Here is a 13991-nt window from a genome sequence, read left to right on the forward strand (position 1 = left end):
GCCCAAGTTTGTTATGTTAGGCCTTCGAAGCCTGTCTGCGGTCACTCCTTCCACTAGACTTCCACTGACCATACACTGCTGCCCATGTACCCCTGGAACAAATTTAAAAGTGCCTACAGCCAGCCCAAGTTTGTTATGTTAGGCCTTCGAAGCCTGTCTGCGTCCCGTTCTTTCAACTACAACTACACTGACCAGGCCACTGATGGCCGTGTTCCCTTGGAACCAATTTTAACTTGCCTACAGCCAGCCCTATGTTATTATGTTAGGCCTTCGAAGCTTGTCTGCGTCCCGTTCTTTCAACTACAACTACACTGACCAGGCCACTGATGGCCGTGTTCCCCTGGAACCAATTTTAACTTGCCTACAGCCAGCCCAATGTTAGGCCTTTGATGCCTGTCTGCCGTCACTCCTTCCACTAGGCCTCCACTGACCTGTATATTGCTGCCCGTGTACCCCTTGAACCAACATCATTAAATATAAAAAAAATTAATTTGATTATAAAAAATAAGATCGTGTTGAGATCTCAAATGCAGACATTTTAACAATCAAAACAAACACACAACAAATATCTGGAACTGTACTACAAAGGTCCAACAGCTACAATTTCTTTCTCCTGCAAGAAGTTAACTGAAAGTTTTTTGGAGTTGTTAACACAGATATGGCATCCACCGAGTGTTGTCCTGTCGCGTCTCCTTTAAATTATTTCCAATAAGATGTTAAACTATTAATTTAATAAAATCAATAATTAAAAAAATAATTGAGTAAGTCAAAAGCACATTGCAAATAAACATTAATTACAAATCAAGAAGCATGGCGCGTCCGAGGGTGAGTAGATACCGAATAAGAATATAATCACCCTCGGACGCGCAATGCTTATTTACAACAGCCTTCCTTCCTAAGAATCAGCCCTTTCGTGGTGTAGAGAGAGGTTGTGTTACACTCCAAGGTGTTCCCCGGGTTGCCTTTCATGAGCTTCGATCTTCCGGCTCTCGTTTAGTAGTTGGTGGAAACTACGCTGCATTAGGCCTACAAATTTGGTATGGGGTGTAGAGACAGGTTGTGTTACACTCCAAGGTTTTCACCAGGTTGCCTTTCCTGAGCTTCGATCTTCATGCTCTCGTTTAGTAGGTGTCGGAAAGTAGGCTGCATTAGGCCTACAAATTGGGTATGGGGTGGAGAGAGATGGTGTGTTACACTCCAAGGTGTTCCCCAGGTTTCCTTGCCATTGCTTCGGTCTTCCGACTCTCGTTTAGTAGTTGTAGAAAAGTACACAGCATTAGGCCTACAAAATGGGTATGGGGTGGAGAGAGATGGTGTGTTACACTCCAAGGTGTTCCCCAGGTTGCCTTTCCTGAGCTTCGATCTTCATGCTCTCGTTTAGTAGGTGTCGGAAAGTAGGCTGCATTAGGCCTAAAAAATGGGGAATGGGGTGGAGAGAGATGGTGTGTTACACTCCAAGGTGTTCCCCAGGTTTCCTTGCCATTGCTTCGGTCTTCCGACTCTCGTTTAGTAGTTGTAGAAAAGTACACTGCATTAGGCCTAAAAAATGGGTATGGGGTGGAGAGAGATGGTGTGTTACACTCCAAGGTGTTCCCCAGGTTGCCTTTCCTGAGCTTCGATCTTCATGCTCTCGTTTAGTAGGTGTCGGAAAGTAGGCTGCATTAGGCCTACAAATTGGGTATGGGGTGGAGAGAGATGGTGTGTTACACTCCAAGGTGTTCCCCAGGTTTCCTTGCCATTGCTTCGGTCTTCCGACTCTCGTTTAGTAGTTGTAGAAAAGTACACAGCATTAGGCCTACAAAATGGGTATGGGGTGGAGAGAGATGGTGTGTTACACTCCAAGGTGTTCCCCAGGTTGCCTTTCCTGAGCTTCTATCTTCAGGCTCTCATTAAATTGTGGTTAAATGGAACAACTGCATTTGGCGTACTAGTTGGTTTGGGGCCTACTATCGGTGTCTGCCACTCCTTGCTGTTCTCCTGGTTTCCTGTCCTGAAATACCATTTTCAGCCTCTCGTTAAGTAGTTGTTAATGTTAGACTGCATTTGGCCTACTAGTTGGGTTGGGGCCTACTATCGGTGTCTGCCACTCCTTGCTGTTCTCCTCCACTGAACAAAGCTGTGCCGCCTGTTTACTACGGTTGCCAATTTTGAACTGCATTTCGACTACTTACTGATTTGGCCCTACTCTCTGTGTCAGCCTCTCATTCCAGTTGTCCTCCACTGCAATGCCCCCTGGTTATTCCTGTGTTACCAATTTTGAACTGCATTTAGCCCACTTTCTTCTTTGGGCCTATATCTGTGTTTCCACTTCATCGTGCCCATTGCCCAGCCAGTGATAGATGAGTCTGCTGGTACATTGACCCATAACGCAACATTCCCCGTGCACGCTACACAACAACATTGTGACCCTGCTGAAAGTCAGGTTGCTCTTCCCGCATACCATACCACCTTACACGGGGACAAAGAGGAAGGTGCAGATGAAAGTGCAGGTTCCTTCATCAGGTGGGGGGAGGAATACTAGTTGGCGACGTCACTGGCACAGGGCCTCTCATAGTACGCAAAAGTGTTGCTGCCGGTGGGAGGCGCCCCCGCCGTGCAAACACACCGCTGTACTTTGAGGGGCCCTGTGCCAGTGCCAATGCCAACGAGTGGGCCCCCCCTGCTTGCTCAGGTTCACAGCACTTGCAAAGTTGAAATACTTACCTCTCCCTGCTCCACTGCCGTGACGTGGTCCAGATTTCCTGGGCCCACTAATTACTTGAACCAGCCCTACCCCCCACAACTTTAGCCAAATGACCCCCAATTTCAAATGCCTTCCAATTATTATAAGGTAAATTACGCTTGACAAGCTTCATTAAGAAGAATGGATGGTTTTGACATTAAAATGGGCACTCTAGGTGTTTTCCTGGCCCCCACTCACTGCCGACTATGCTGCCCCATTGACTTGCATTGGGTTTCGTGTTTCGGTCGATCCCGACTTTACGTCATAATCGGCCGATTTCACTCGACCCGACTTTGGACATAGTCGGGTTTCGCAAAACCCGGCTCGACTCTAAAAAGGTCAAGGTCGCTCAACTCTAGTGCAAACTACTGATGAAAGCAGCCACTCACAAGTCTACCAATGTAGTATCTAGTAAAAAATGCACACAGTTGAGGCTTGAATAGAAAGCCAGTCACACAGGTACACGTGAAGCTCAGTGTCCGGCTTACAGCCTATTAATGACGCCCATAATAGTATGTCAGGCGGGCTGCCCTGCACTATATGAGTGCACCCCACAAGGACAGACGCCCCTGTTAGCCCAACCAACAGGCAGCCACTCCCTGCATACATTGGTGGACTTGTGAGTGGCTGCTTTCATCAGTAGTTTGCACCTGTGCTGCCCTCGCCTTTATAATTTGGGTCTGCTGCATCCTGTTTGTACATTTGTGATCTAACCTGGAGCTGGTAAGGCTGTTTTTTCTGGTTTCGTTTATGAATTTATGTCCTTTAGGTTGTTGTTCTATAAATGAGAAGCAGTATGGAGGCCACGACCTAGAATGATTGACATCATAGGAGCTCGCTGAGTGAAGAAGGGCAGAGAGAGCAGGAACAAGTCCCAGCTGCAGATAGAATCTTATCATGTATCTCTGTATACCGGGAGCTCCCCCTAGTGGTGACTGCAGACAGGATCTTATCATGTATCTCTGTATACAGGGAGCTCCCCCTAGTGGTGGCTGCAGACAGGATCTTATCATGTATCTCTGTATACAGGGAGCTTCCCCTAGTGGTGGCTGCAGACAGAATCTCATCATGTATCTCTGTATACAGGGAGGTCCCCCTAGTGGTGTCTGCAGACAGGATCTTATCATGTATCTCTGTATACAGGGAGCTCCCCCTAGTGGTGGCTGCAGACAGAATCTTATCATGTATCTCTGTATACACGGAGCTCCCCCTAGTGGTGGCTGCAGACAGCATCTTATCATGTATCTCTGTATACAGGGAGCTCCCCCTAGTGGTGGCTGCAGACAGAATCTTATCATGTATCTCTGTATACAGGGAGCTTCCCCTAGTGGTGGCTGCAGACAGGATCTTATCATGTATCTCTGTATACCGGGAGCTCCCCCTAGTGGTGACTGCAGACAGGATCTTATCATGTATCTCTGTATACAGGGAGCTCCCCCTAGTGGTGGCTGCAGACAGGATCTTATCATGTATCTCTGTATACAGGAAGCTCCCCCTAGTGGTGACTGCAGACAGGATCTTATCATGTATCTCTGTATACAGGGAGCTCCCCCTAGTGGTGACTGCAGACAGGATCTTATCATGTATCTCTGTATACAGGGAGCTCCCCCTAGTGGTGGCTGCAGACAGGATCTTATCATGTATCTCTGTGTACAGGGAGCTCCCCCTAGTGGTGACTGCAGACAGGATCTTATCATGTATCTCTGTGTACAGGGAGCTCCCCCTAGTGGTGACTGCAGACAGGATCTTATCATGTATCTCTGTGTACAGGGAGCTCCCCCTAGTGGTGACTGCAGACAGGATCTTATCATGTATCTCTGTATACAGGGAGCTCCCCCTAGTGGTGACTGCAGACAGAATCTTATCATGTATCTCTGTATACAGGGAGCTCCCCCTAGTGGTGGCTGCAGACAGGATCTTATCATGTATCTCTGTATGCAGGGAGCTCCCCCTAGTGGTGGCTGCAGACAGAATCTTATCATGTATCTCTGTATACAGGGAGCTCCCCCTAGTGGTGGCTGCAGACAGGATCTTATCATGTTTCTCTGTATACAGGGAGCTCCCCCTAGTGGTGACTGCAGACAGGATCTTATCATGTATCTCTGTATACAGGGAGCTCCCCCTAGTGGTGACTGCAGACAGGATCTTATCATGTATCTCTGTATACAGGGAGCTCCCCCTAGTGGTGGCTGCAGACAGGATCTTATCATGTATCTCTGTATACAGGGAGCTCCCCCTAGTGGTGACTGCAGACAGGATCTTATCATGTATCGCTGTATACAGGGAGCTCCCCTTAGTTGTGGCTGCAGACAGGATCTTATCATGTATCTCTGTATACAGGGAGCTCCCCCTAGTGGTGACTGCAGACAGGATCTTATCATGTATCTCTGTATACAGGGAGCTCCCCCTAGTGGTGGCTGCAGACAGGATCTTATCATGTATCGCTGTATACAGGGAGCTCCCCCTAGTGGTGGCTGCAGACAGGATCTTATCATGTATCTCTGTATACAGGGAGCTCCCCCTAGTGGTGGCTGCAGACAGGATCTTATCATGTATCGCTGTATACAGGGAGCTCCCCCTAGTGGTGGCTGCAGACAGAACCTTATCATGTATCTCTGTATACAGGGAGCTCCCACTAGTATTGGCTGCAGACAGAATCTTATCATCTGTGTATACAGGGAGCTCCCCCTAGTGGTGGCTGCAGACAGAATCTTATCATGTATCTCTGTATACAGGGAGCTCCCACTAGTATTGGCTGCAGACAGAACCTTATCATGTATCTCTGTATACAGGGAGCTCCCGCTAGTGGTGGCTGCAGACAGAATCTTATAATCTGTGTATACAGGGAGCTCCCCCTAGTGGTGGCTGCAGACAGACTCTTATCATGCATCTCTGTATACAGGGAGCTCCCCCTAGTGGTGGCTGCAGGCAGGATCTTATCATGTATCTCTGCATACAGGGAGCTCCCCCTAGTGGTGACTACAGACAGAATCTTATCATGTATCTCTGTATACAGGGAGCTCCCCCTAGTGGTGGCTGTAGACAGGATCTTATTATGTATCTCTGTATACAGGGAGCTCCCCCTAGTGGTGACTGCAGACAGGATCTTATTATGTATCTCTGTATACAGGGAGCTCCCCCTAGTGGTGGCTGCAGACAGGACCTTATTATGTATCTCTGTATACAGGGAGCTCCCCCTAGTTGTGACTGCAGACAGGATCTTATCATGTAGCTCTGTATACAGGGAGCTCCCCCTAGTGGTGGCTGCAGAGAGGATCTTATCATGTATCTGTATACAGGGAGCTCCCCCTAGTGGTGGCTGCAGACAGGATCTTATCATGTATCTCTGTATACAGGGAGCTCCCCCTAGTGGAGACTGCAGACAGAATCTTATCATGTATCTGTATACAGGGAGCTCCTCCTAGTGGTGGCTGCAGACAGGATCTTATCATGTATCTCTGTATACAGGGAGCTCCCCCTAGTGGTGGCTGCAGACAGGATCTTATCATGTATCTCTGTATACAGGGAGCTCCCCCTAGTGGTGTCTGCAGACAGGATCTTATCATGTATCTCTGTATATAGGGAGCTCCCCCTAGTGGTGACTGCAGACAGGATCTTATCATGTATCTCTGTATACAGGGAGCTCCCCCTAGTGGTGACTGCAGACAGGATCTTATCATGTATCTCTGTATACAGGGAGCTCCCCCTAGTGGTGACTGCAGACAGAATCTTATCATGTATCTGTGTATACAGGGAGCTCCCCCTAGTGGTGACTGCAGACAGGCTCTTATCATGTATCTCTGTAAACAGGGAGCTCCCCCTAGTGGTGTCTGCAGACAGGATCTTATCATGTATCTCTGTATACAGGGAGCTCCCTCTAGTGGTGGCTGCAGACAGGATCTTATCATGTATCTCTGTATACAGGGAGCTCCCTCTAGTGGTGGCTGCAGACAGGATCTTATCATGTATCTCTGTAAACAGGGAGCTCCCCCTAGTGGTGGCTGCAGACAGGATCTTATCATGTATCTCTGTATACAGGGAGCTCCCTCTAGTGGTGGCTGCAGACAGGATCTTATCATGTATCTCTGTATACAGGGAGCTCCCCCTAGTGGTGACTGCAGACAGGATCTTATCATGTATCTCTGTATACAGGGAGCTCCCCCTAGTGGTGGCTGCAGACAGGATCTTATCATGTATCTCTGTATACAGGGAGCTCCCCCTAGTGGTGGCTGCAGACAGGATATTATCATCTATCTCTGTATACAGGGAGCTCCCCCTAGTGGTGGCTGCAGACAGAATCTTATCATGTATCTCTGTATACAGGGAGCTCCCCCTAGTGGTGACTGCAGACAGGATCTTATCATGTATCTCTGTATACAGGGAGCTCCCCCTAGTGGTGGCTGCAGACAGGACCTTATTATGTATCTCTGTATACAGGGAGCTCCCCCTAGTTGTGACTGCAGACAGGATCTTATCATGTAGCTCTGTATACAGGGAGCTCCCCCTAGTGGTGGCTGCAGAGAGGATCTTATCATGTATCTGTATACAGGGAGCTCCCCCTAGTGGTGGCTGCAGACAGGATCTTATCATGTATCTCTGTATACAGGGAGCTCCCCCTAGTGGAGACTGCAGACAGAATCTTATCATGTATCTGTATACAGGGAGCTCCTCCTAGTGGTGGCTGCAGACAGGATCTTATCATGTATCTCTGTATACAGGGAGCTCCCCCTAGTGGTGGCTGCAGACAGGATCTTATCATGTATCTCTGTATACAGGGAGCTCCCCCTAGTGGTGTCTGCAGACAGGATCTTATCATGTATCTCTGTATATAGGGAGCTCCCCCTAGTGGTGACTGCAGACAGGATCTTATCATGTATCTCTGTATATAGGGAGCTCCCCCTAGTGGTGACTGCAGACAGGATCTTATCATCTATCTGTGTATACAGAGAGCTCCCCCTAGTGGTGACTGCAGTTAGTCAGAATAATGTTATTTCATTCCATTACTTTGTCAAGGATTTGATTCTCGGAATTAGATAAATTGAGCTCTAGGTTGCTATAAAGATACCTTAAAAATGACTAACCAAAGGATTTTGAGACTTGATGATTAAAGAATAGATGTAAATTCCCTTGGAGACAATCAGTTAATACAATCCTAATGAAGAGGCAAGAATTTTCACAGTTTGCCATGAGCTGCAGTGAACCTTGCACTAATTGCTATAATTAGAGGCTGTTGAGTGCAGACAGTTAGCGCGGACTGCGCCCCCGGTCATTCAGGATCACTCAGATGGAAGGATTCTTCCTGACCTGATCTGTGGGATCCATGCAAGCTCCATAGACAAAGCGTTAATTAATGCCGGGGAGGAGAGGGAATTCCGGGCGGCCTCGTCCTGGCGCTGCCACTTATTTATATTAAATTAATACCCTCAGACCACGATGTACCGACATCCTAATTCTGGGAACGCCTAATAAACATTTTGTGAAATCTCTGCTCCTTTCTGCAATGTAATAATGATATGCAGCAGAGCTGAGTTTGTGAGGTGGAGGAATCCTAAGCTTCCTGAAATAGCAGAGCTGACTGTGTAACCAAAACATATGCACCATATATACATGTAGCCTCCCAATGTAACAAGAAGGGGCGAAGGGAGCAAAGTTAGAAGCTGCACTTAGTTTCGGAGCCTGACATAAGTACCAGTGCTGAGCTTCTCACATGTAGCAGAGCTGAGTTTGTCAGCTGTACTAGTGGCTCATCCAATGTAGCTGTGCCGACTTTATTAGATGAAACTAAGTGTCAAGTGTAATACAGCTGAACTTGTCTGATGCAGCAGAGCTGAGTCAGTCTACTACGGCGGTGCTGATTTCGTCGTTGACTTTACAACATTTAGGGACAATTTTTTTATTACATGTATGTAGTTTTGGCTAAAAATCCTTTTTTTGCCATTAAACTTAATAAAAAATATTGCACCATTTGCCTTCTATAACCTCTGTGCTGCACCATCTATTGCTGGCGGCAGAATGAGTGAAGTAAGAATGTGTCAGCGAGCTCCTTCTCACAGCACATTTTGTATTTTTTTTTAGCTCCTCTCTGCTGATCTTTGACCACAGATCACATCAAAGTTAAATGTGCAGGAAATAAAAAACCTGGAAAAGCCAAAACACTGCAAAATCTTTAAAGCCCAATTGAGCAAATGATTTTTAATCTAAAATACATTAAGCTAAAAAAATTAAAATGTCCTCAAATATGAAATTTAAGATAAACCAATACTAGGCTTCTCGGGTGTAGCAGAGCTGAGTTATTTGATATAGCAGAGTCAGTCTAAGACAAAGGTCTCAAACTGCATTCCTCGAGGGCCGCAAACAGGTGATGCTTTCAGGATTTCCTTGTACTGCACAGGTGATAATTTAATCACCTGCACAGAATTATTCCAGCACCTTGTGCAATGCTAAGGAAATCTTGAAAACACGCAGGGTCTGAGGCCCTCGAGGAATGCAGTTTGAGACCCCTGGTCTAAGATATGCTGAGATTTTCTGATGTAGCTGAGTTAAATTTGCTGGATGCAAAGGAGCTGAGCTGAGTTCAACTTGTCTGTTGTAGCACAGCTGAGCTTACTTTGTCCGATGTAGCACAGCTGAGTCTACCTTGTCTGATGTAGCACAGCTGAGTCTACTGTTGTGATCAGGTGGCCTTGGAGCAGCATGAAAAGAACTTCGCTGAAGCAGTGGTAACTTTACTGACCGCAAACCCTGATCCTATCATCGCAACTAGAAGTAGCCGTGGGGTGTGCCTAACCAGACCTAGACACCTCGACACAGCCGGAGAAACTAAATATCCCTAAAGATGGAAATAGGAAAACTCTCTTGCCTCAGAGTAGATCCCCAAAGGATAGGTAGCCCCCCACAAATAATGACTGTGAGTAGGAGAGGAAAAGACACACGCAGACAGAAAACAGGGATAAGCAAAAGAGGCCACTTCTACCTAGATAGGAAAGGATAGTACAGGAGACTATGCGGTCAGCATAAAACACTACAAAATATCCACAGCAGAAAAATACAAAAACTCCACCACCTAACTAAAGATGTGGAGAGTATATCTGCGACTCCAGCGAGTCCAACTAGACTGAGAAAAACATCAGGCACAGTCTAGCAGGAACAAAATAGAAACAAGATAAGCACAGAAAATAAACACACAGCAGTGTGTCTAAAAAATGAAGCAAACACTTATCTTAGCTGAATTGGCAGCAAGCAGGAGAGGCCAGGCAGAGGACCAACACTTCCAAAGGAACATTGACTACTGGCAAGGACTAATGAGTACTGCACAGCTAAATACCCCAGTCAGAATTGCAATTAGCAGAAACACCTGTCCAAGACTGCTGCTCAGGAATAACTGCATTACCATCAACAACCACCAGAGGGAGCCCAAGAGCAGAATTCACAACAGTTTACCTTGTCTGATGTAGCACAGCTGAGTTTATCTTATCTGATGTAGCACAGCTGAGTTCACCTTATCCAATGTAGTACAGCTGAGTTCACCTTATTCGGTGTAGCACAGCTGAGTTCACCTTGTCTGATGTAGCACAGCTTTTACCTTGTCCGAAGTAGCACAGCTGAGTTTACCTTGTCCGATGTAGCACATCAGGGTTTACCTTGTCCAATGTAGCACAGCTGAGTTTACCTTGTCTGATGTAGCTCAGCTGTGTTTACCTTGTATGATATAACACAGCTGAGTATACCTTGTCCGGTGTAGCACAGCTCAGTTCACCTTGTCCGATGTAGCACAGCTGAGTTTACTTTGTCTGATGTAGCACAGCTGAGTTCACATTATCCTATGTAGCACAGCTGAGTTCACCTTATCCGGTGTAGCACAGCTGAGTTCACCTTATCCAATTTAGCACAGCTGAGTTTACCTTGTCTGATGTAGCACAGCTAAGTTCACCTTATCCAATGTAGCACAGCTGAGTTCACCTTATCCGGTGTAGCACAGCTGATTTCACCTTATCCAATGTATCACAGCTGAGTTCACCTTATCCGGTGTAGCACAGCTGAGTTCACCTTATCCAATGTAGCACAGCTGAGTTCACCTTATCCAATGTAGCACAGCTGAGTTTACCTTATCCGGTGTAGCACAGCTGAGTTCACCTTATCCAATGTAGCACAGCTGAGTTCACCTTATCTGGTGTAGCACAGCTGAGTTCACCTTATCCGGTGTAGCACAGCTGAGTTCACCTTATCCAATGTAGCACAGCTGAGTTCACCTTATCCGGTGTAGCACAGCTGAGTTCACCTTATCCAATGTAGCACAGCTGAGTTAACCTTATCCGGTGTAGCACAGCTGAGTTTACCTTATCTGATGTATCACAGCTGAGTTTGTCAACAGGACTAATGATGCATTTTTCATATGTAGCAGAGCTAGATACGTTGTTGCATAAAAAATGTTACAAAGTGAAAATTACCCATATAACATAGAATTCAGCTCTACTACACATGATTTTTTACAGTATCAGAAATTGCTAAATATCTCACCTTACTCAACAGCCTGTCCTCCTGGCACTTATAGTCCTCCAGATGCATCCACTACTCACTGCGATGTCTGCCCAACCAACAGCAACACTACAACTTCTGGCGCCATCAGCTGCCCATGTAACAAGGGATTTTACCGCATCCCAGAGGAATCTGCGGCCGCTCCATGCACTGGTGAGTCACACAATAAGAGCAGATCTTCTATTAATTGCACCCAAGGAGATTGTATGATAGGGGCAGGCACAGGTGGCATTTGCCTAGGGCAGAGAGATTTAAAGGGCCAGTGCAGAAATAGCAGTTTTTGGGGAACTGACTTGGTCATTTAGTCTTATTTTACAGAAATATCATAAGGGCGATTCTGCACAGATGCCACCAATATTGTCAGGACGCGAGCTACACCCTGTGCGAACACACAAAGTCTAAATATACATATCCCTAAATTGTCCCCCTGGCTAGTACCCATCATCATGGCCATGCTTCATAACATGCACAGCGAGGATCCCCCCAATAACAGCATTTACCTCAGTGTCTTACTACTGCTCAGAGATAGTGACAACCACAGTGCCCCATAATAATAGCAAACATAATGCCCCACAACCACAGTGCCCCATAATAATAGCAAACATAATGCCCCACAACCACAGTGCCCCATAATAATAGCAAACATAATGCCCCACAACCACAGTGCCCCATAATAATAGCAAACATAGTGCCCCACAACCACAGTGCCCCATAATAATAGCACACATAGTGCCCCACAACCACAGTGCCCCATAATAATAGCAAACATAGTGCCCCACAACCACAGTGCCCCATAATAATAGCAAACATAGTGCCCCACAACCACAGTGCCCCATAATAATAGCACATATAATGCCCCACAACCACAGTGCCCCATAATAATAGCAAACATAGTGCCCCACAACCACAGTGCCCCATAATAATAGCACACATAGTGCCCCACAACCACAGTGCCCCATAATAATAGCACACATAGTGCCCCACAACCACCGTGCCCCATAATAATAGCACATATAATGCCCCACAACCACAGTGCCCCATAATAATAGCACACATAGTGCCCCACAACCACAGTGCCCCATAATAATAGCAAACATAGTGCCCCACAACCACAGTGCCCCATAATAATAGCACATATAATGCCCCACAACCACAGTGCCCCATAATAATAGCAAACATAGTGCCCCACAACCACAGTGCCCCATAATAATAGCACACATAATGCCCCACAACCACAGTGCCCCATAATAATAGCACACATAGTGCCCCACAACCACAGTGCCCCATAATAATAGCACACATAGTGCCCCACAACCACAGTGCCCCATAATAATAGCAAGCATAGTGCCCCACAACCACAGTGCCCCATAATAATAGCAAACATAATGCCCCACAACCACAGTGCCCCATAATAGTAGCACATATAATGCCCCACAACCACAGTGCCCCATAATAATAGCAAACATAGTGCCCCACAACCACAGTGCCCCATAATAATAGCACACATAGTGCCCCACAACCACAGTGCCCCATAATAATAGCACACATAGTGCCCCACAACCACCGTGCCCCATAATAATAGCACATATAATGCCCCACAACCACAGTGCCCCATAATAATAGCAAACATAGTGCCCCACAACCACAGTGCCCCATAATAATAGCAACCATAGTGCCCCACAACCACAGTGCCCCATAATAATAGCGCACATAATGCCCCACAACCACAGTGCCCCATAATAATAGCACACATAGTGCCCCACAACCACAGTGCCCCATAATAATAGCACACATAATAACCCACAACCACAGTGCCCCATAATAAAAGCACACATAATAACCCACAACCACAGTGCCCCATAATAATAGCACACATAATGCCCCACAACCACCGTGCCCCATAATAATAGCACACATAATGCCCCACAACCACAGTGCCCCATAATAATAGCACACATAATGCCCCACAACCACAGTGCCCCATAATAATGGCACACATAATGCCCCACAACCACAGTGCCCCATAATAATAGCACACATAATGCCCCACAACCACAGTGCCCCATAATAATAGCACACATAATACCCCACAACCACAGTGCCCCATAATAATAGCACACATAATAACCCACAACCACAGTGCCCCATAATAATGGCACACATAATGCCCCACAACCACAGTGCCCCATAATAAAAGCACACATAATACCCCACAACCACAGTGCCCCATAATAATAGCACAAATAATAACCCACAACCACAGTGCCCCATAATAATAGCACACATAATGCCCCACAACCACAGTGCCCCATAATAATGGCACACATAATGCCCCACAACCACCGTGCCCCATAATAATAGCACAAATAATGCCCCACAACCACAGTGCCCCATAATAATAGCACACATAGTGCCCCACAACCACAGTGCCCCATAATAATAGCACACATAGTGCCCCACAACCACAGTGCCCCATAATAATAGCACATATAATGCCCCACAACCACAGTGCCCCATAATAATAGCACACATAATACCCCACAACCACCGTGCCCCATAATAATAGCACACATAGTGCCCCACAACCACAGTGCCCCATAATAATAGCACATATAATGCCCGATAACCACAGTGCCCCATAATAATAGCACACATAATGCCCCACAACCACAGTGCCAAATAATAATAGCACATATAATGCCCGATAACCACAGTGCCCCATAATAATAGAACA

General features: G+C 46.6%; 1 protein-coding gene across 1 annotated transcript in view; it reads left to right on the forward strand.

Annotated features, from left to right (window-relative positions):
* LOC138666859 (ephrin type-B receptor 5-like) overlaps positions 1-13991 on the forward strand; it is an 87321-nt gene that overhangs the window by 31248 nt on the left and 42082 nt on the right. The window contains exon 5 of the mRNA XM_069755040.1: positions 11252-11410. Coding sequence (XP_069611141.1) covers positions 11252-11410 — 159 coding nt within the window. The remainder of the gene's footprint in view (positions 1-11251; positions 11411-13991) is intronic.

Source organism: Ranitomeya imitator, chromosome 2 (genome assembly GCF_032444005.1).
Source record: "Ranitomeya imitator isolate aRanImi1 chromosome 2, aRanImi1.pri, whole genome shotgun sequence".
Classification (NCBI taxonomy): Eukaryota; Metazoa; Chordata; class Amphibia; order Anura; family Dendrobatidae; genus Ranitomeya; species Ranitomeya imitator.